At 36.7% G+C, this 24,861-nt stretch overlaps 1 protein-coding gene across 25 annotated transcripts in view; it reads left to right on the top strand.

Annotated features, from left to right (window-relative positions):
* The window catches only part of LOC123745760 (protein tramtrack, beta isoform), a 149,460-nt gene that overhangs the window by 28,539 nt on the left and 96,060 nt on the right, over nt 1-24,861 (top strand). Inside the window, exon 6 of one of the 25 annotated variants that reach the window (XM_045726634.2) lies at nt 23,759-24,477. The exons of 23 other annotated variants lie outside the window; for them this stretch is intronic. In XM_045726634.2, the coding sequence (XP_045582590.1) occupies nt 23,759-23,989 (231 nt within the window). In that variant the 3' untranslated portion in view covers nt 23,990-24,477. Of the gene's footprint in view, nt 1-11,649; nt 15,965-23,758; nt 24,478-24,861 lie in introns of those variants that run through there. One more of the 25 variants, XM_045726631.2, reaches the window with a different exon arrangement.

Raw genomic sequence — 24,861 nt, forward strand, 5'->3', positions numbered from 1 at the left:
GTTGTTACAGCCTACAGATGGGACAGACATACTGTTTTGATGGTACATGTTCAGTTTGGTCGCACATTTTTAGGTACGGCGTTGTATATTCCTAAATGGAGGATACAGTACAGATATGTTGTGTGCGCTTACAGTTGAGAAGTACATGTATCCCTGTATTATTATACGTAATACAATCCCCTCAATAAATGAATTTGAATATCTGCAATCAGTTTTGCATATGATCAAAGATTATACTTAATGCCAGCTTTGGGGACTTTACCTTGTACCCAGTTATATCCACGTATAGAATTGTGTACACTGCTGTACACTTTTTGTACAAAAGTACGTAAATAGTACTGTACCTTAGCTGCTGTACTTAGCCAATACAAATACATATATTGCCTGCTTAAAGAGAGTTGAATTCTATTGTGTATTTCTATATCGTGTTCAACTGGTAGTGTGGAAATACAGTACTGGTACTTGAAATCCCTTGTGGATGTAATTTGTGGACATGTAACATTTTTGTATGCAATTTGAAGAGTAATGAACATTTTCACAATGGATTACTGTAACAGATTATTACATTTTTTTACCTGTGGGTTGTTATACCTCATTCTAATACCATTGTACATATGTGCACACCTTGTAATATCCATACACCAGAAGTGTGATCTATATCATTGGACTGAATAATAGTACTACTGTGCTTCTGCTGTATTCATGCTTTAGAAAAATGAATACATTTTTTACTCAGAATTGGGCATAAATATTAACTTTGTAATGAATGAATTAAGCCATTGATATTTTGAATATGGAATTGAAACCTCACAACATGTATTACCAGTATTACCACTGTCCAACATTCTTTAAAGATGGTTCTCATTAAAGTTTAACATTTCATGTACATAACATTATGCTGCATTGTTGTATCTGTTTCAGAATGTAAGCTTTTGGTCGGTTATAGTTCTGCCTGACGTGTTTAGCATTTTGGTTAGTGTGTGATAGAGGCATTGGTTGTTCTCTTACAAAGCTTTACTGTGCTGGTTTAACAATGAAAAAATATAGGGTTGATGGTTAATAGTTGTCAGTATACAGCAATTGCAAATCCATTTTCCTCTGCAAGAGCTTTAAATTATTTGCTGCTGCAAAGCTATGCTTGAAAGTACCGGGTTTGTACTGAATATTCCTTACAAATTTGACTGAATATTGTAAGTAAATTTCTTACCTTCATCTAAAAGTTAAATTTTTATTTATTATTTTTGTTTATTTCCAATGTGTGCTTTAATTATTAACACCTAATTATTTTATCTGGTCAATATTTCATAGTCCTGTCAAACAAATTGGTCTTATTAAGCTATTTATGATTTAATCTTGCAATATTGCATAGGGTAATTTTCGTTATTAACCACTGCACTGCGCAAAGCGCCTTTAGGTGCTCAGAGAGTTGTGCTTTTTGTTTTTTAATTTGGCTATATTTTAATGTTTTTTAATGTTTTCATTACTATTTGTGTTTTGAAATGGAAATAGTTGACTTTGGAAACATTTTGACATTAAATTTACCTGAACATTTGTAAAAATAACAAAAATATGTCCTTGACAATTGCACCAAGACGTTTTTGCCGAAAATAGGTGAGCAGTGCAAGGGTTAAAATACACAGACAATGTGTTGTGGGAGTTGTCGAGGGTTTTTATATATATAAATCAACATAACTTTTCTTGAATACTCAGTTATTTGGTGATAAGGGAATAATATTTCTTGCCCTTAATATAAAAACGAGATTGGGGAGTTGCATAAAATTTTGTCGGCATCACACACACACATTTATTTTCATTTATTGTGTTCCACTTGCTAATATATCACACTGTCCTGGTGATGGTATTTATAATCTTTTGAATATCTAGTGACATAGTTGGTGCTGAATAGTCTTGCAGGCCTGGTGCCTCTTGATAATCATTTACTTACCTGATAATGGTTCCTGGGATTACTGCCCCTTGAAGCTCCTTTGCTGACTACATTGTGCTAAACGTATTCAAATATGAAATATTAATGTAAAATGTGGTGCACCTTACAAACTCCAGACCTGTATACAGGTATAATGGGTCTCTAAACAGTAGTTCAAATCCACCCACCAGATCTTTCCTCTGAAAGTTGGATTTGTCAGAAAGACTGGGGTTTAATTCTCTTCAGGGCTATGTTGAAATCTTGAATGTTTAGTAATTTCCATCCAGGATTTTTTCCAGCATTTGCACTTCTTTGACTTTCATTTAGTGAAGGTCATGGTTAAGACCAGATAAGTGGCCAAAAGTGCTAATCTGGAAATGGTCGAGACCCTATCTCCTTAATTTGTAATTTGAATACATTTTCATAATGTTTCAAGGATCTCTTGGGCATACAAAGAGTTTTACATGTAGGAAAGTTAATTGACCAGGAATGAAAAAGATCGTTTTTGTATCTTTCATTTTCAGAGTGAAGTTTTGCTCAAACCTAAATATCGGCCTATATCTTTTTAAATAGTGGTTTATCAAATTAATAAAATTCGTACAACATTTTTACCTGAAGAATGGAATCCATTTTCCTGAAAGGATAGTACTTATAGCAATTATTTGGTCAAAACATACATAAAAGGACTAGTGCAACCAACATTGTTCACATTTTGGATTATTAATTTTGTAGAGAGTACAACAAAATAGACCAAAACCAGCCTTAAACATTCCTAGGTTTAGTACTGGTATAGTGCATATATGTACTGTACTGTATTATATTAATCCTAAGATGGTGTGTATTAGGCCTAGGATTGTACAAAGAGGTTAGATTAGATATTTTTAGTTGGAATTTGTTAGTACTGTGTCATTTGTGCTAATTCAGTAATAGAAAAAAAATTGTTGAGCTCAACAGTGTACTTTTGAAATTAGTTGAAATCATCTCGAGAAGATGATACCCTGTTGACTGTTTAGGGATTTCTTCTACTCTGTAATTACCTGTGTGATGTTTTAAAGTCAACAAGAAAATTCGTAGGAGCCGTGATGAGGATTCGAACCTATGAACTGGGTGTTCCCAGGCACACATTCCAGACGACTAGACCACGACATGTAAAAAGATTTTTACCATGGCATGTCGTGGTCTAGTCGTCTGGAGTGTGTGTGCCTGGGAACACCCAGTGCATACGTTCGAATCCTCATCACTGCTATGGATTTTGTCATTGATGCAGTCACATTGGTGTGATTACTCTGTTTTGAAGTCAACATTGTACAGATACTGTACATATGTTTCATTGAAGTTCCAGATTTCTTTGTTTCTCTTCAGTATTTTAGCCAAGACTAAACTAATATTGTAGTACTAATTATGATTTATAAATTTGTCATAAATTTGTCATTACTTTCAGTTTTCATAATTGCCATTGCATATTATTGCACACTTTTTTAATTTCAATGTTTATTAGCAAATATCAAAGCCTGCTTCATTTTCATTTGCTTGCAGTGTAGCAAACTAACCATCCATCAGAAACTGTACACTTATTAAAGTCTTAGGATTATCAATATTTTCAGTTTTCTCAATCAACATTTGACTTAAAAGTGATGCACTTTGAGCCGCTGTTTTCATTGTTGTTTGTGTCTTGGGGATCCCTCTGGTTCCTGGTTTTTAGCTAATATCACACATTGAATTATTCCTCTGTGCCTTTACATCTTCAAAAATTTATTAGTATTTATTTAATCAAATTTAAGAATTTATATGAAAGAAACTGCAACAGCAGACAGTGTTGCCATCTGGAGTTGGTCTGGCCAGTGAGACGTCCTTTGTTGATTACTTCACTGAATGTCATTGTAAATGTTTTATATTGATATTAAATACCAAAGTGACGTTAATAGAAGAAACAAAGCAGAAGAGGTAGCACGGTATGCCAGAGCAACTGAATACAATTGTATTGTGGCTAGTTTCTAAAATATACATCATTAATTGCAAATACTGTATTGGAACTGTTGTTACAAGAATTTCGTCAGAAAAAAATGCTGGATGATTAGATTTTGCTAAATGACTGTATTGATGGGTTATCCGAGATAAAAGCAAGAAAACCTGATTTTCAACACTTATGACTACTACCTTTGGATGTGAAAATAAGAAACACTCATCTTAGATACAGAATACAAAATGCAATAAAATCTCATAGAACTGAAACAACATGTAAAGGTTCTAGGAATACTGACACCTGAATATGTGACATTAGTAAACAAAACAAAATCAAACTTGGCAACAACCAGGAAAGTTATAGGGTGCATTATGCGAATCTTCAGTGATCACTTTTTAAATTATTTATAGTACTGTATTCTGCTTGAATACTGCTTTGTACTTGCAAGCAAAATAGAAAATACAGAGAGATCCTACACTGTAATAAGGCCTAAATTTGTCTTATTGTCTATGAACTATGAATGTACTGTACTGTACTCTATGGAATGGAGATGAAAGAGATATACAGTTCTGCATATCACATTATATACATTGTCCTGTGGTAGTCAAAATTCAACATTGGTTGTTTCTTATTTCCAGCAGATTTAAGACAGTCAAATTTTGCTGGGTTCTCAGCATATTGGTGTTAACTTAAATGAGCGTGCGGACGCTGCCACTAAGGAGGCTATCCGCATGTGTCCTATTTCCCACAAAGGTGTTCCTTTTTCGAACTTCTGCCCAGTCATTCATTTCTCATTCCATGCCCGTTGACAGGGTCGTTGGAATTCTGTTGCTGGTAATAAACTGCGTACTCTTAAGAGTAGTGTGTCCCTATGGCCTTCCTCCTACCACCGTAACCGGCAGTGGGAAACGGCTCTGGCAAGGTTGTGTATTGGCCATACACGCTTAACTCAGTCACTGAATGGAGTGCCTCCCTGCTCTTTATTGTCCACATTGCATTGTCCCTCTTACAGTCGTGCATATCCTTGTTGAATGTCCTGACTTCCAGGACGAACGTGTGTCTTGCTTTCAGACCGTCCCTCGTGGTCACTTGTCCCTCAATAGAATTCTTGGTGAATCAGATACTTTTGATATCGTTCGCCTTACTCGTTTCTGTTCTCGTATTGGCATCCTTGATGGTATTTAGCGCCCTCTGATTATTCTGCATATTTGATGGTGCTACATAGCTTTCCTGGTTTGGTGCCTTCTTTTGATAATTACTAACTTGGTCTTCTGTTGCTGGTAACAACCTGTGTGCTCTAAAGGGTAGACTGTCCCCTTGGCCCTTCTACCATCGTAACCAGCAGTGAGAAATGGCTCTGGTGAGGTTACATAAGTATTTACCATATGCATTTAACTAATGGGCACTTAATGGAGTGCCACCATGCTCCTTATTATCCAAACATCATTGTTCCTCTTACAGTCACGCATATCCTTATTGAATGTCCTGACTTCCAGGACGTGCGTGTGTCTTGCCTCCAGACTGTCGCTCGCGGTCATTTATCCCTCGATAGAATCCTTGATGAATCAGATATCTTTGGTATTGCTCGCCTTTTGTGGTTTTGTTCTCATATTGGCATCTTTGGTGATACTGTTCAACTGTGCCAGTTGAACATCCTGCAACTTTGATGATGCTACATAGTCTTCCTCTTCCTGGCTTGGCACTCTCTGTTGGTAATTACTTTCCAAAGGTAAAAAAAAATATGAAGTGGTTGATTTTTTGTACCTTGAGAAATATACAGACAAAATATGAAGTGTAAAAGAAAAAATACGTGGCTAAGTATTGGGAGAGATAAAAATACCAGTATTTAGGGTTGGGGCCTTTTTTAACATTGGGTGATGGGAAGAGAGTATAGGACAGTAGCAGTAAAAGGGAGCGAGGTGGTCGATTCCCCGAGACTGGTTATTAAGTGGATATGAAACAGGGGGACTGATCAATATTGTTAGCTCATAAAATGGGCTATTTATGAATTATATCATGAATGATAGTAATTGAAGTGAAATTTGTAATTAAGAAGTGTGTGAAAATCCAGGTGGAAGGAAAGTCCAAAGATTGAGGATTAAGATTGTCAGTTCTCAATTGCAGTACTCGTAAAAAAAAATCAGATTTGATTAAAAATAACAGATTACAAAATATGCTAGTTTAATCAGTGTTGGATTAAACTACAATTTTTTTTCCATAATTACTTATGTTAACCCTTAGACTGTGGCAATTAAATACATTTCCACTTTGATGTGACAAAAAGAACACACATTTTTTAGTTGTGGTGATAACTGGAAAAAAAGTACAACATTTCTTTTTGCCTATGTATTGGTCTGGCATATTCAGCAAGTAGTACTCTGAAGAAAAGAAAATTTTATGCAATGGTACATTTTGGGTGTGAAAAACTTGAGGGGTCCTGACAAGATTGTATGACTAATTTTCTTTTTACGTTGATGATAACGTGCATACAACTCGGAATATGTATGATACACTAAGATGCAGCTGGAAGCCAGTGCCTTGGTTACCCTATTGCTAGTCATTGTTCTGTAAAACAATTGTACCGACAATATCACCAAAACATATACTCATGTAATCTCAGACTTTCAGTGTTTTCCAAAATCGAAGTCACAGAACATCTGGGTGGGTGATGCTGGTTAATGGTCTCGCATGTGGGGCAGAGGGCCGGGCATGTGCGGTGTTAAGGATAGGTCACAACGGGGGTAGAGACTGGGCCATGGCTGTGGTAAACATTAGGCCTTGGCTGAGATAAAGAATGGGCTATTTTCATGGTAAAGAATGGGCTATTTTCATGGTAAAGAATGGGCAATGACTGTCATAAAGAATAGACCATGGCTTAGATAGAAAAACGATCTATAGCCGGGGTAGAGAATGGGCCACAGCTGGGATAGAGAAAGGGTCACAGGCAGGATAGAGAACAGACCACAACATATGTTTGTGAAGGGATATAAAGAATATATGGGCCTACCTCGCTAAACATGATTACATATTCTGGTTTATATATGTGCATGTAGATTTACTGCAGAGTTCCGTAAATTCATAAATGCAGCCACCAAAGAAACTCGTCCCTCGCTTAAAGTACATCTTGCAGATGAATGTTATATCCACACATTAAATAAGTGAGAATAGTTGAGTCTATCAGACTAGATATTACCATTTTGTAACTGAGAAATTTAGCAATCAGGCCAACAATCAATAGGTCAGGTTGGGTAATATAGTGAGATAAAGTGAAGTGTTAATCTGGTGCCGACAGCGTTTCGGATTCGTAGTCCTGAGGTTCCGGGTTCGATCCCCGGTGGAGGCGAAGACAAATGGGCAAAATGTTTCTTTCACCCTGATGCCCTTGTTACCGAACAGTATATAGGTACCTGGGAGTTAGACAGCTGCTACGGGCTGCTTCCTGGGGAGGAGGGTGTAACAAAAAGGAAGTCTGGCCGAGGACCTGGCTGCAAGGATGCTAAGCCCTGAAATCATCTCAAGATAACCATATTACAAAAATTCTCACAAACGTTATTATAATATATACCCTCGTTAAACAGGATTGTTATATAAATAGAATATACTCGCCTGCCCTGTACAGCCCCAGACACACTACCTTACACCCCCACCCCTAACAACATGCTCCCTCTCTCTTATTGAGCAGTTCAATGTTTTAACTTCAAATCATACTTTTATAAGTTTAAATGTCATTGCTATGTTTTGCAACTTTGAAGGATTACCTGACATGTGTAATAGCCAACAACTGTCAACTTTGCCCTGTAAAAGATGATAGACTAGGACATGTTGAGAACATGTGGGCTTGAAACTGAAATATATGAGAATGAGGCACAGAAAGTTTAATGGTAAGTAGATAACTAAAATGTGGATAAATCCCATGATTGCATTAAGGAAATTAAAACAGGTTAGAAGACTGCTTTATTCTCTGAACTGTAACCACCTAGAGGGGAGTTCTCTTAGACCAAGGCATCCGAATAGTGAGTAGATAGGTTGGTTTTCAGATTGTTAGTTGGGATAACAGGTAAGTCACGTGATCTGAAGTTGGCCAACCAGCTTTGTACTGTTTAGTTTTACTAATGCTGAAGAATGTGGCTTACAGGTTCACAATTTACTTAGCTGTACTGTGTTTTGGTCTAGCTAATTTTATATAGATAATAATTACGTGTGATTCAGTCAGTACACTATTGTATATTATTCAAATAAATTGCTTTCAGGTGATTACTTTGTCTGTCTAATTATATACACAAATTTATAGAAAAGAGTGACTCTTCTTTCGATTAGTATCGCCTAATTTAATTGAAGGTAAAATGTGTTATAACATTTAGTAGTTCTTATACTTAATGTTGGTAGTTATACGCATATTATACAGTACATATCTTAAAAAGTATGCTAGTCTTAGTCTTGTTATGCAGACGATGAGTCACAGTAACGTGGCTGAAGATATGAAGACTTTACAACACACCAGAAGATGAGAAGACGACATTTCGGTCCGTCCTGGACCATTATCAAGTCGATTGTGATGGGAGCGAGGGAGGCATGAGCATTAAGTAAGGCAAGAGAGGTGGAGAGAGGTGAGGAGGAGGAAATTTCTAGAGGACGGTAAGAGCAAGACGAAAAGTACGGATGAAATGGGTATAATAAATGAGGTGTAAGAAGGGGGTAATAAGAATGGGAACATAAGAGTAAGTTGAGAAAGAAAAAGGGTGGGTAGGCTTATGTTAGGTCACGTTTGTTAGAAACATCAGAGCACTTGAGTATATGTACTGTGAAAGGGAAGAGTCAATAGCAAAAAAGCCAGAACTAAGGTTCATGTTGGGTATGTTGTGTATTAGAACTGATTCGACAAGAAGCTTTCCTGCCTCTGCTCTGTGATGAGCAGAGGCAGGAAAGATTATTTTTAGAAGATCATTAGGATGATTAGAATCCCTAACATGACAGAAGAGAGCATTATTTGTATCTGCAGACTTAACACTTCTTTTTGTGTTCCTTAAATCTTTCATTTAATGTACGGTCAGTTTCTCCAAAGTATTGGAGAGGACAAGATGAACAGGAAATAGAGTAGACACCAACAGCATTAGAAGCAGGAGCAGCAGTGTGAACTAGATTACTACGAAGAGTGTTAGTTTGTTGAAAGGTGAGCTTTATGTCAAGAGGACGAAGGGTATGAGTGAGATTCTTTAGTCAAGATTAAAGGAAAGGTTAAAAGCGCTAACTTCTAAAAAGAAGGCTAACTTAACACAGTGGTACTTGTGTTGGAAACTAGTTTGGGATGAAAGAAATTTTGTTTAGTTTGAGAATAGGCATAGTAGATAAAATGTAAGAGGTAACCAAGGTGAGAGAAAGATTTGTAAATAAAGAAAATAGAATCAAGTAACTGAGGGTCACTGATGAATAGAGCACAGAGGAAGAGACAAGAGCACTTTCCTGAATAGGAGGAGGATGGTAGGAAAAGAAGTGAATGTACATTTTACTATGCATGGGTTTGCAGTAGACAGAGAAAGAGAAACTGGACACAGAGCTATGAACATGAATGTCAAGAAAAGGAAGGAGGGAATTGGCTTCCCATTTAACTTTGAAATGGATGGGAAGGAGTCAGATTGTTAAGAGAGGAGAGAAAAGGCTAGAAAAGACTAAGGTCATGAGGCTATAAAGCAAAACTGTCATCAACACAGCAAAGCCAGAGAGAGGGATGAGTATCAATCGTGGGAAGAAGAATGGTTTCGAAATACAGTAGTTCATATAGAGATTGGCAAGAACAGGGGAGAGAGGAGAACCCATAGTGACACCAAAAGTTTGTGAGAAGTATTTTCCGTTGAAAGAGGAGGAGTTACTCAACGCAGTCTGATGAGTTCAAGGAAAACATCAGGGTGGTGCAGGAGATGAAGAAGGCCCTCAGTTGCCTTATGACTATGGAAAGAGAGAACGTCGTCAAGAGGAACATTAGTAAACAGAGTCGACATCAAGACTAAGCATCTAGCAGGAGAGCTGCAGGTACAGTCTTTCTACGAAGTCTTGAGAGTGATGAAGGTGGCCAGGAGAAAAAGTGCAGAGAAAAAGAGTCAGTGTTAGTAAGCCAGGAGGCAAGAGGATAGCCAACAGAGCCCCCTTGAAGAAATGATAGGACGAAGAGGAACACCAGGAGCTTTCTGGAGGTAGTTCACATGATCAAGGACAACCACTGAATTGCCTTTGTCGGAAGGAAGGAAGGATTAGAATAGCGTTGTTAGCTTTCAGGGAGGCAAGGGCAAGCTGGAAGTGACGAGGAAGGTGGTAATTTTTAGGAAACAAACTGTCAAGAATGGGGATAAGGGCCTCCCTGAAGACAGACAACTCCGAAAGAGTACAAGAGTTAGAATGGACAAACTTAAGAAACTAATGAGGTCAATGCCACAGTGAGGGCCAGGGGAAGTAGCAAAATAGAGACCAAATTCGAGAAGTTCTTGCTGGTGGTTAGAGAGAGGGGAAGAAGAAAGGTTGGTAACACAGAGAGAGTATTTAACCCAAGTACTGTTGGAAATCAGATGTTGAAGTTTGTTGTGTAGTGTAAAGGGGTGGTGGGAAGAGAGGAGAGGTGAGCAGTGTCAAAAGCGATGGGAAATAGGTTAATGTATAGATCACAGGGAAGAGAAGACAGAAACCGTTGGCGTTGATGTACTGTTAGAAAAGCATCGTCAACTTGCAAGGAGGTGGAGTGAATAAGTTCTTGAAGAAGGCGGCGAGCATGTTCAGGAAAAGGAGAGCCCGAAGTGTTAAATTGGAGAAAGTGAGATAAGGAGCGAGGGAAAAAAATTGCTCCGCATGACAGTCTTTAAGGTGGTCCTTGCGACATTTGGCAGTAACAAGGAAAGACTTGAAGCGCGAAAATGCTGTTTAAAGGAAGGTAGGGAATTCGACGAAATAAACGTTTTGGAGACGACGACATAACATCGACGTCTCATCTTCTGGTGTATGGTTTAGTCTTAGTTTTATATTTATTTTATTGATTCATAAATGTAGTAAGTCAAGTTAGAATTAAAAAAAAAATATTTTGCTTCAGCCATAATTGCAGTAGTAACAAAGCATTTTCCTTTTCTATTTTGATTATATTGGTGTGTGAGTGCACGCTCGTGCACGTCTCAGGATATGGATGAGGTTGTCCAGAATCTTTTTAATTCCAAGGTAATGGGATAAGATCAATAAGAAATACCTTTTGTCTATCTTCATGTAAGATTTGCGTATACTGTGTATATTACACATTTTCCTTGATTTATATCAAAAGGTTCATCATAGGTATCTTGAAAATGATGCCATTGAAGGTAGATGATGTCAGAGATGAAGTTTCATGATCATTGCCTGCCTCCTAAAGTTAATTCTGTTTAATATTTCCTGCCTCCTTGTATTCCCTGCTGATTGTGTTACAAACTCCATATGAGTATCACTTTTTATTTGAAGTGTTCTCCTCTCTTTACTGTAATATAAGCACACTCATACACTAAACATACTGTACCCGTATATTGTGGTAGTGGCCAGAAATTATTGTGAATCTTTTTTCTTGTTTATCTTAGAATACTTTCCTAAATAAACAATTACAACTGCATTGAGCAGTAACTATTGGGTGGGGTTTCTGATTTAACTGTGTTTGGAAAGCATAGCATATCCATTCTTCAAATTACTCTTGAGCGCCATTGGATAGATATGTAAATGGAAGTGCCATGTCCAGCAGTAATGGAGGGTTTTGTCCCCCTAGGCGTTAGGTGTTGCCGGCGAGGAGGGCTGCACCTCGAGGCTCTACAGCAGAGGAAGTCGAAAACCACAAGTGTACCAGTGTCCCTTCTGTAGTAGGGCAACTTTCAAGCAGACAAGTGACCTCAAGCGGCATATTCGGACTCATACAGGGGAGAGGCCATTCAAGTGTCCTTTCTGTGATTATCGTGCTGCACAAAGCACCAATGTCAAGGTCCACATCCTCAGTAAACACACTGAGATATACAGTAGTAAACAAAATCAAGAGTCCCAGCTTAGATAATTTTAAATTCTTATAAAATAGTATTTCACGTAGAATTATTTTATCAAATTCCAAAGTATAAATAACGGATATTAATTTTGTATAATAAATTAGACACATTTATTAGTTTTATTTTTTATAAAGGCTAATTTATTCTAGACTCCAAAAGAGTGGAAATGTTTGCTTTAAAACAACAGTTGACAGCTTAGTTATATACATTTTTTTTAATGGGGAAGAACATGTACAAATTTAATTATTATTTAAGGAAAGAAATGAGATAAGAAAGGAACTTGTACTATATGAACTTTGCTAAGTGTCTTTATGTTGTAAAGTGGAAATACTGTATGTGAACAGTAATGTAAAAAGAGGCTCACATAAAGTGCTTAACTAAGATGTTCCTTTAATGTATGTGTCCTCTCCCTACTGTATTGGTTGATATGAAACTTGTGCTTGTCTCACGACCCAGCAGTTGTATTACCTTGAAGGTCCGGTGAACTATTAGTAAGAAATGTAATACTTTTTTCTTGGGACAATGAAGACTGGAGGTGACTTAAGAATGTACTATAGTTTTAATGGACTTTGTGCTTGAAAAAGAACCTTCAGATGTGCAGACGAGGAGTCACAATAACGTGGCTGAAATATGTTGACCAGACCATACACTAGAAAGTGAAGGGACGACGACGTTTCGGTCCATCCCGGACCATTCTCATGTCGATTGTGAATGGTCAAGTCGACATTCTCAAGTTGATTATCAACTTGAGAATGGTCCAGGACGCACCAAAACATCGTTGTCTCTTCACTTTCTAGTGTGTGGTTCGGTCAACCTTCAGATGTCTTTTCTACCATGTGATTGGTTATTATGGGCTACAATGTTCTATATGAAAAGGTCTAAATTGTATTAGTAATAGTAAATTATGTAATATTTTGTAAAACATTTTATAGTAGATGAAAAAGTTTTATCAAAACAACTTTTCTCTAATTTGACTCCAGCAACAGATACAATGCAACGTCAGTTTCAGGAAACTAAATAACCCCAACCCCAATTCGTTGGAGTAGGGAATTCTTTGCAACCAGAAATACCTTCAGGAGGCATTTATGAGATGCACTTCTTTTTTTTATTATTAAGACAAGAAAAGTACTTTGCTTTACCTGGTTCTTATAATGTTTTTTTCCATGTACAAACATTAAAAATGTGATTGGAACCATATTAAAAAAGCATTGCCATTCATACCCCTAATATTTTACAGGCTCTCTGGGCTAATTTCACTGAGCATAATTTAAATTTCAACCTATCGTATGATGGACAACTACAAGGAGATCCTATATGTAAAAAGATTTCACTACATCTAGCATATTTCCCATGTTCCAGCCTTGTAACCTCATTTTGAAAGGAAGAAATGCCCATGCTGTATTCAAGTGAACGAAACCTGCATCAACTCGAAATGAAAATGAACCGTAGAATATTATTTTAAGCACGCTTAATGGTTTTCCCAGGGCTGCCAATGCTGTCTCCTAATATTGTGTCCATCCATAAAAATCCTTATTGGAGTCATATTAACACCGTTATCCTTCATACCATTGTATTTTCCATGCCCTATGGCTAATTTCACCGAGTGAAATTTTAATCTGTACTGTTTGCTGGACTACTATCCCAAAGGTTGGTGAACTCTGGGCTTCTTCCTAAGCAAATCCATATATATCCCTCTTTGCTGAATCTCTGAACACTTATTAGGCAAAGCGGGTGAGTAAATCTGGCCTGAAATGCATTCATTGTAACTAGCGATTTCCGAAATGAGGTTCCCCGAATTGTGGTTGTACAGTACAGGTATTCTAATAAATACAATTGTATACACATGCTTCCATTTGTGGAAACAACACACAGGTTTTCAGAGAACCAGACACAATTCCAATTTTAGAGAATACCATAGAGTACATAGTACTCTACTTCAGTTGATATTCTAGACATCATTGTGCACAGGAAACCTAGCAGATATATGGAAAAAGGCAAATATTGTTCCAATCTACAAAAATGGTAGCTGGGAAGACCCTCTAAATTATAGACCTGTTACTGTTTTAGATTCAGCTACAGTATACAGTACTTTGAACAAAAAGTTCCAAGGAGCATGTGGTGTGGAGAGCCCGTAGTGGACTTGTCTGGCACAGGAGCTGGGCTGTAACATATAAGACCTGTATCATTAACAAGCGTGCTAGTCAATACAGTAGAAAAAATGGTTAAAACCAAATGGGTAGAACACTTGGAGAGTAGTGACTTTGTAATATACAGACAGTATGGTTTTCAAACAAATATTCTGTATAATGAATCATAGTTTTTATGATAGAGCCACAGATATTCTGCAGGAAAGGGGTGGTTGGGTTGACTGTGTCTGTCAGGATCTAAATCAAGCCTTTTGACAGTTCCACACAAGATGTTGTTTTGGAAACTGGAACATGGTGGAGGGGTGACAGGAAGACCGCCGACATGGATGAACAGTTTTCTTAGCTGACAAAGTTAAAGGCTGTAATGAGAGATAATGTATCTGACTGGAGGGGTGTTGCTATTGAAGTACCACAGGGTTCAGTTCTTGCACCGGTAATGGCCATTGTCCACATAAATGATCAGAATGAAGACAGAGCTATCTGAACATGTTTGCTGATGCTATGTTATTAGGGACGATAGGAAACCTAGACGATTGTCATGCCCTTCAAATTGACATGGATAAAATAAGTGCTTGAAGCACCATGTGGCAAATAGAGTTCAATGTACATAAATGTCATGTTATGGAATGTGGAATAGGAGAAAATAGACCACACAACCTACAAATTATGTGGAAAGGAATAAAAAAAACTCTTAAAGAGATCTAGGGGTGGTTCTGGATAATAGACTGTCGTGTGAGGAATACAAAGGAAATTATGTGAGGAGCATATGCTATGCTTTCCAATTTCAGAATTGCTTTTAAATACATGTACATACATGTACATGGATGGTGAAATATTAAAGAAATTGTTGGCGACCTTTGTGAGACCAATGCCGTTATCTTTTTGGCACATCAACAAAATGGAAAAGATGCAAAGACATGCAACTAAATGGCTTCCCGAACTGAATGACAAGAGCTACGAGGATAGGTTAGAGGTGTTAAATATGCCAAAAGAATAAGATATAAGAAAAAGAGGAGATATGATCACTATGTACAAAATAGTAATGGAAATCTACAGAATTGATAGAGAAGAATTCCTGAGATTTGTTACTTTTAAGAACGCGGTCATCGATTTAAGCTAACTAAACAAAGCTGCCGAAGAATTACAAGAAAATTCACTTTTGCAAACAGAGTGGTAGATGGTTGGAACAAGTTAAGTGAAGTGGTGGTGGAGACCAAAGCTGTCAGTATTGTAGTTTCAAAGAGTTATATGAGTGTGCTGGGAAGATGGGTCACCATAAACGTAGTACTCGTCCTGTAACTACACTTTATACACTCTAGCCCCTATACAAAATTGACAGGCATCAATATAATTTATAAGGAGGATTTTTTAAAAGGTGCAGTGGTAAAGTATCAAGAACCAAAATCATTTCCAAATTAAGGAAACATTTGTGCCAATTTTTTTTTGCAAAACTGTTTTATATTAAACAGAATGGTAAATGGATGGAATGAAGAAAATGAAATGGTAGTGTATACTTAAACCATGAAAGGTTTCAATACTTGTATGACAAGACACCACAAATTAAGCTGTTTTTCCTGTAATTAATTAGGTAATTATATACACAAACAAAAGTATAACATGTTATATCTAAAAGTGTAACTTGAAATCTTAGTCTAAAGTGTTTCTGCAACATTTTTTATAACATTTTTTGATAATGCAACAAGAGAATCTTGAAGGACTGCATTTGTTAAGCATCAGAAACTGTTCCTTAGTTTCACACATTACACACACATTACAGTAATTAAACAAAGGCAACAAAATGAAAAGCATTGATTGGTTGCTGGAATAGTTGTGTAATTTTAATGTGTAAATGGTATTATTTTTATTACAGTAGCAATAATATACATCAGCAGCGTTATAATTGTGTTCTTACCCTTAATAGTACCATAGTATTTTCAAGGCACTTATGTGAATGGTAGACCCTGGATACTAACAGTTTTTGGGGGTTATGAGGTTAATAATTAATGGTAGCATACTGAGTTTTTTTGAAGTCCTCAAGTATGTGTTTATCCTTTACGTTATGGACCATTAATATAATAAAATGAAGTCATGACATAAACTTTGTTACCCAAGAACATTTTGGAGTACAACTATGAGGTGTCTAAATTCCATATTGTTAAAAGGGAGCCGGTCGGCCGAGCGGACAGCACGCTGGACTTGTGATCCTGTGGTCCTGGGTTCGATCCCAGGCGCCGGCGAGAAACAATAGGCAGAGTTTTTTCACCCTATGCCCCTATTACCTAGCAGTAAAATAGGTACCTGGGTGTTAGTCAGCGGTCACGGGCTGCTTCCTGGGGGTGGAGGCCTGGTCGAGGACTGGGCCGCGAGGATACTAAAAGCCCCGAAATCATCTCAAGATAACCTCAAGAAAATACATGAATTACATTTAAAGTACTGGTACATTAGACGTCTGGCTAGTTATACTAGGATACTGTATCTTAAACCCACTTACTATATTTTGAGGTAACCAGGTATGATAGTTTTCAACTCTTGTCAGCCCAGCTAGAGAATAAAACAATAATGGAAATCAAATTAATCCATTCTACCACCGAAAAACATCAATATGATATTCGATGTTTTAAATGTAGTGGTGTAGTGGTAAGAGCAGTCTCCGTGGTGTAGTGGTAAGACACTCGCCTGGCGTTCCGCGAGCGCTATGTCATGGGTTCGTATCCTGGCCGGGGAGGATTTACTGGGCGCAATTCCTTAACTGTAGCCTCTGTTTAACGCAACAGTAAAATGTGTACTTGGATGAAAAAACGATTCTTCGCGGCAGGGGATCGTATTCCAGGGACCATAGGATTAAGGACTTGCCCGAAACGCTACACGTACTAGTGGCTGTACAAGAATGTAACAACTCTTGTATATATCTCAAAAAAAAAAAAAAAAAAAAAAAAATAATGGAGCAGCCTACCTTATATACACAGAACAAACCTTTTTGACATTTTTCTTTCTTCAAATTTGTTCAATATTTTTTTTTCATTTGTCTTATAGCAAAAGATTCCTTCGGTGTTCGCCAGGTAGGCTGCTCCATGTTTCTTAAATAAAAAAAAACGAAAATGAAAATTTTAGAAAAAAGGAACAAATGTCAAAAAGGTTCGTTCGGTGATTGGCAGGTAGGCTGCTCCATGTTTCTTAAATTAAAAAAAAAAAAGCTGAAACAATTTGAAAAATGGACAAATGCCATAAAGGTTTGTTCAGTGTTTGTCGGGTAGGCTGCTCCATTATGACAATCTATCTGTTTCAAATGTGTTCCATTTGTTTTGTATTTTTCATTTACATCTCAATAAAGGAGCAGCCTACCTGACAAACACTGAATGAAACTTCATGGCATTTGTCCATTTTTCAAATTGTTTCAACTTTTTTTTTTTTTTTTTTTTTTTTAAGAAACAGGGATCAGCCTTACTGCCGAACACTGAATGAACTTTTTTGACATTTGTTCTGTTTTTTTCAAATTTTTTCATTTTTTTATTTAAGAAACGTGGAGCAGCCTTCCTGCCGAACACCGAACGAACTTTTTTGACATTTATTGTATTTAAAAAAATTTAATTTCTCTTTTATGCAAAAAAGTCGCTGCTTTGCAACATCTCAGCAGTCGCCCCTTTATATCCCAGCATCATTAGCATCTTTAAACAAAAACATAATTTATATGCATCGGCGGACGCGTCAGAGAATGTGAGAGATGCAGCGCGACCCCACCATGTGGTCTTGTCGTCATTCAAACAAGCGGTCGCCATACAAGACGAATTGTCGGCGATCTGGGCAATTGTTACCCAAAATGCTCGCCATTTGAGGCGAGCATATCGTCACTGATGGTTCTACTGTACTTACTATAACTTTACTAAGACTCGATTGTATCATCTACTAGAATTTAAAATTTATAATTGTGTGGTTATCAGATCTAGTATGTTACTGTACTGCATTTTTTATATTTTTTCATTCTTTGTGAAAAAGTGTGTTGGGATTCGAAGGTCAAAATATCTACAGTACTTGGTGGAAATGTTATCGAACATAAAGATTCATTTTGGATGCCTTCCAGTACATTCCATTTTTCCTTTATATTTTTGGCCTCAAAAATTATTTTATTAGTACATTTTTTACATATATTTGGATACCAATATAAATTGCAAATGGTGTAGTTTTAATATTAAACCCCCAACAAACCAATTGATTTTAAATTATTCTGCTCTGTTACAGTACAGTACAGTGAATACACAACTTGCATAATGCCATATCTTGTTATTTTCTGTTGCTGCTGATCTTCATACTGTTGTACATGTGAAACAGAATTTGAGCTCATCTTCCCGAGGATCAGGTTCGGTTGGAGCAGGTGCTCACAATGCTGTGTGTGTTAACTTGGGTGTTTAGGCATCATTTTTTATGATACTCGATCGATAGCGATTGACGTCAGTTTGGTGATATTAGTTTATTTTGTTTTATTCCCAGCCACCACCATGGAAAGTTTTGTTCCAATGGGAGTTAAGATAGAGGTATTTAAGTATCGAAGAGAAAAAACCTGTCCAGTATAGGCATAACAAAGCCAATATTGCATTGGGGTGATTAATGGGATTGGGATGTGAAGGAAAATAATTACCTGGATAAAAAATATAATAATTTTGGTGTGTCTAATAGTGAATAGAATGTGACGTACTAGGATTACTTTAAAATTGAGTTGAAATGAGTTTCCTAAATGAAACTTGATTGTTTTATCAAGTGCATTTAAAATACAATGTTTATAACCAGTTTTTTCAATATAATGGCAATTTATATTCTTGTGAACTTTATAGGTTGGAGTTCTACTCCAATGCAGCTATGAAACTTTTTATCCTTTATGTCTAGCATTGTAAGCTGAAGCGTACTTTACAATTTATCATACCCAGATGTATCATGCTAGAGGGTTGACTTGCTTCGGCTACCATGTTTTCACAGCCATTTTTATCTTTTTTTTTAATGAGTTTTTTTTAAAGCTCTGATTGTAAAATGCCATACCCATCAAATCAAGAAAATGTTAGTTCATAGATTTGATGAAAGTTATCTTATACAGTATAGGCAATAGTTATGGCTAGAAGCCCCCCCCCCCTCCCTGTCTCACCCATATGAAAAAGAAAGAAATCTTTTATATTGTTGATAGGCATGCAACATGCATTTATTTTCAAAAATAAATATTTTATTTACCATGGTTTGGCTATGGTTGTGCATGGAAGTACTTGGTGCTGCATAGCGGGTGACAAGTGATGATGTGGGATGCCAGCGAGATATATCTTAATTTGTTTTTATTTTACTGGGTTTCTAAAAGACTTAAATACAGTATCATGTGTGTGTGCCCAATAAAAGCATTAGAGTGCTGCCAGTGATAATTGGACTACAGTTTACCTAACAGTTGTATTTTGCAGTATTTGCATAAGACAGTACTCTGTCTTGTATTTTATCCTTATTTTTCTATACCATATTTGCTATTATTATTAATTCTTTTGTTCTAATAATATGGCACAACTATACGAGCTAAGATGTACCTGATACCACATTTGTATTGTCTTGAGGGCTTGTGCTGTGGTTTGTAATCTTGAAAACAGTCCAATATATACAGAGCCACACCACAATCCTTGTAGTGTGGGACACCCTTGTGGGACACACCTAAGACAACAATTTACTCTTCTGCTTCCTGTGTTCTGTAACGCTGCTCATGATGCAGCTAGACAGTCAGAGGCACAGTACAGTTTATAATGGTTCAGCTGAAAATAATTCTGCTATACATACATGGTGTCATTTAACTATACTGTAGTGAACCTCGAGTCACGAGCGACTCCAGTTACAAGAGAGCCACTTGCAGAAAATTTGTCTTGATTGACAAGCTTTCACTCGATTAACGAGCAAACCACATGTGCTTCCTAGCGTTTCCGCTGGTTCTCGGACGCCTCCTACGACAGTGTTATTGTTTCGTAAGAAGAGCGTTTCACATGACGAGCTCGGTGCCGGAACGAATTAAATTCGTTAATCGAGGCGCCATTGTATTTCCTCAACCACTGCACTGAGCTGTTGTTTAATATGACACATTGGCAGTGTGCTGAAAAAATTATTCCCCCACCGCCAATTTTTGTTCATTCTAATATTGTTAGAATACATTCCTTGGTCATGGGGGGGGGGGGGGAAGATTGTGTTGTATATGACATACTGTAATACTGTACAGTATTCAGGTGCTGAAAGAGCAGTCGCCAACTCCAGTATCTCCCAGCCCTGACATGTGGCAGTGGTTGCTGCAAATGTATTCTTACATAATTGTCATTGTCTAAAAGATTTTTATCTATTTATCTGCTCATATATATAGACACACATTCTTTGAATAATAAATCCATGCGTTTGCTGTTATTACACTACATACACACGTTACATACAACTACTGTATCTACATTTTTGTGCACATAATGAACCACTAAACTGATGTGGGGAGAGTTTATAATCTCATAACAATGATCCATGGTCAGCCTAGCACCAAGGCGGCTCCATGGGTTGCAGATGCTGCAGAGATGTTTTTACAAATCAGTGCCTCTGAATGGTTTTCATCTAAGCTTTTTGCAGTAATATTTTAGCAGTTTTTTGTAATTTGAGGAAATATATAATTAAATATGTGAAGCATTGCTATGCTGAAATGTATGGTGTGCATATTTAGTGACGTATATTATATTCTTTGAACAATAAAACACTGTTTTTGCTCTTATTACACTACTGAATACTATGCACACACACATATATCCATCAACATTTTTATACCATAACAAACCAATAAGTAGTTCTGGTGGGTGCTGTGATGAAAGCACAGCATGGAGCCACACGATACGAGCAGTTGACACCAGGAATTAACTGATGCAAAAAAAAGCCTCCAATATACTAAATATATCGCTATGACTAGTTGCAAAACTGCAATTATCATCACATTCCTGTCAGTAAATCCTGAATATGAATCCATTTCTGCAGATTATATTGCATAGGAGCATGAAGTTGTTCTATGATGCATATATGCGTGAAACAATAGATGGGTTCTGTATCTACCTCAGCCTGCGAACATCATCATGAACTTTGTATTCACTGATATCTGGACATCGTACATAGTGTTTATCGCAGTCAGGATCATCTATGACAATATCATTGCAAAATAATTGCAGTTACCTGTACTTATTTTAATCATTATTAAGTTGTGCTGTGGCCCTGACTTGCATAACTCTGCTGTGAGCGCCAGGTGCATGAGCCAACCTTGGCTGCTCTGACAGTACTCTGACATCCCTCCTGGCTCTCGGCCAGGAGGGATGCACACACATTTTTGTTCAAGATGGAGTCTGTTTACTGGAATCCTTTGGAACAGGATATGATCCCTGTGTAGCTGTGGGAGTTTATAATCTTATTATATACAGTATTAACAAACATCGTATGATGGGGCAGTGTGCACATTTACCAATGATATAATGGTTTGAGCAGTACAGTGTATCAGGTTTGCAGTAGCTCCCTTAAACCTTTGTATTTATATTTTACCTTGTTTTCACCATACAGTATTGGTTATATATTTTCAGTTGGTCATACCAGAGGAACAAGATTCTTGTTCCATTTTACATACCTGCATGCACATCCAACCAAACCTACTCATATCACTCTGTCAAAGAAGTGTATACAGTATTTGTTATAGTCATACATGGCTTTGGGCTTACTGATTCTTTATTTCGTCCTGAGGTTTCCTTCACACTATCAGCCATCTCACCAGTGTGAAATTTTATCATGGGTGCATCTTGTTTTTCCATTTCATCACTAGAGTTTTGACAGTTTTGCCTTAGCTGGCAGTCACCGCTCTGTAATTCCTCTCGAAGCCAGTCATTTTCTGTTTGCCTGGCCTCACTGTGCCTTGTGTTTCAGCATTATGATCAAGCAAATGGCTAAACAGCATTTTCTGTTTGAATAATACATAGCCCTTAAACAGCTTAAGAAATTTATCAGTGATAATGTTCTGTTTTTTACATACTGTAATAAGATTTGGAATGAATTCGTGGAGGGTTGTGAGTGAGGTGCCAATGTTTAAGAATGCGAATAGATCCCTTACATTGAACTACAGTATCAGATAACTAGATTGATCTGTACAGTATTGTCTGAGAGTTGCTTCAATTGATAATCACAAATGGCATCCAGAAACATCTTACAATGTATGGATTAATAAAGGCTTCTCAGCATGGCTTTACTTAGAACTAGTCATGTTTAATAAATTTACTCTTTATTTTCTGGTGCCTTTGAAGAAGTTGTAAGTCATAAATATTACATTAAAACCATAAACCATCTTATTGAATATGATAGAAAAATTCTCATTCAGAAATGCATGAAGACAATTTAGACACAGGATATATATAGGGTTGAAGACCATCATTAGAAAATATGCTGTAAATAATAGGGTAAAAAATAAAGTCTTAACAGTAAAAAGTTATTAAAAGAATGCTGAGACTTGAAATGTACAAAAAGAGTGGCAGATGCAAATTAATGCTAATAAATGAATGATTCTAAGCCTTGTAAATAATAAGCTAACAAATATCAGCATATATTAACACGTTGTACTGAATGGGGTGAGAATAGCTTGAGCTACCTCATCCCTTTGTGTGTATTTTACCTCAATAAACTTATTTCAATTTCAATTTCAATATCAGCTAGACCCTGTTGAAGTTGCTAGACCTAGATACAAAAGATTTGTGTATGTTATGATTAATAAGGATCTCGGCCAAGTAAGTCATTGATGACTTAAAAAAATCAAACTTCCCCAAAAGTATGGAATAAAACAAATTTTGTTATTACAGTATTATTTATGCATTTATAAATTTGGATGATATCTAAATAGAAGCGTTAGGTTTGTACATTTTCAACATAGAAAACCAGAGAAAACTGTGTGTAGCAGATTTCACACGGTGATTATGAGGGATTATAACAAATGATATTTATGGGTTGGGTTACCCTAAACACACAAGATGGACAATTACTAGTCATTGTTATTTGACTTGATTTGTATTAGATTGTGCCTCCTTTTTAAGCATGAAAACGTACAATTAAAGGTGTTAATATTCATTTATAGTAAGCTAGATTTAGAAGGTCACCTGGAATATAGTAATGAGGGGCCTCAGTTTCTCAAAAGTCCTTAATTTAGGATTCAGGATCAAGTTCTGTTTGCCTTAGTTCTGTGTGTGATTTGTGGATCACTCCGAACATAGTATATTCTGTACTGTGATACTGAAGCCAAACACAAACTAATGTATGTTTTGCTTAACCCCAGTATTTGTTATCATTTTATTTAATGAAATTAGATAAGCTTTGTCCTAAGCCTGGGAAAAGAGGAGGTAAGAGTGGTGATTGGTTTATGTTTGAGTTTGCTCAAAGGTGCAGAGCGATGTTACACTTCTGAACTGTTATTTAATTACATTTTTATTTCTTTTAGTTCTTATTAGTTTTGTTAAGTGAGATTCAGCCAACTTTAACTTTTTTAAGTGCTTTGATTACTTTTTTTGCTTTAAATTTAAAATATAACCAAATTAAGTTGTAAATCAACTGAATTTCACACGCCTTAGGTTTATAGTTTATAGTTGGGGGTTGTCATTCTAAGTATAGCTTGGTCAAAATTGTCCCTACTCGTCCGTAGGAGTTGGAGGTGGAGGCACACGCAACAGTCTCTGGGAAAGATGGTAGATCACGAGTACTGACCTGCCCATACTGCTGGCGAGCCACCTTCAAGACTTCTCGGGACTTCGCGCGCCACGTGCGGACTCATACGGGGGAAAGGCCTTTCGCCTGCACTCTATGCTCATTTCGCAGCAACCGCAAGGATGTATTACGTAATCATGAAAGAACCAGGCATAGAGTTAACTCATGAATTTGTTGCAAATAAAAAAAAATATTTATTCTTGACATACTGTTCTTTAAATTGAAAGATATTCTTGTGAAGTCTGATCGTTAGTTATTTCTCAAAAAAAAAACATTGTTTCCGAAGGATACTTTTTTATGTATTTTTAAGTAAATGACAGTGGAAAGAATATTTGCGCTATCTACTGTTAATTTAATAAGTCAGTTGCAGTGCTCACTACTGAAGTTTTATTAAATTTAATATATTAGTCCATTACATACTTGTTTCTCCATTAAGCTTTAGAGTTTTTAATTAATATTATTTTAATGTTTTAGGGGATGTCTCCAATCCTTACTGAATATCAGTTATATATACAATAAATATAAAACTTTTGCTCATTTTCTGAAATGTATTGAAGTATCAACAATAATCTTGTGAAGGAATGATGATGTTCGTCATTAACAATGTGTGTTTACTAGGAAATTTGTTATAATAAAAGGAAAGGTTTGTTACTGAAATTTGTATTTTTTCTATAATACTTCAATAATTGTTTATAAATTGATAAGTTTAAATGCTGAATTAGTAGTTGAATGCTACCAAATACAGTTACTGATTAAAAAAAACAGTAATTGAGTGAAGTAGTTGCAGGAAAAGTGTGCACAGGAATAAATTAATGGTAAGGAAAGATGAGTGAAGGATTATGTGAGAAAACTGTTACTGAAAGGTGGTTATCTTGAGATGATTTCGGGGCTTTAGTGTCCCTGCGGCCCGGTCCTCGACCAGGCCTCCACCCCCAGGAAGCAGCCCATGACAGCTGACTAACACCCAGGTACCTATTTTACTGCTAGGTAACAGGGGCATAGGGTGAAAGAAACTCTGCCCATTGTTTCTCGCCGGCGCCC

Source organism: Procambarus clarkii, chromosome 88, assembly GCF_040958095.1.
Source record: "Procambarus clarkii isolate CNS0578487 chromosome 88, FALCON_Pclarkii_2.0, whole genome shotgun sequence".
Classification (NCBI taxonomy): Eukaryota; Metazoa; Arthropoda; class Malacostraca; order Decapoda; family Cambaridae; genus Procambarus; species Procambarus clarkii.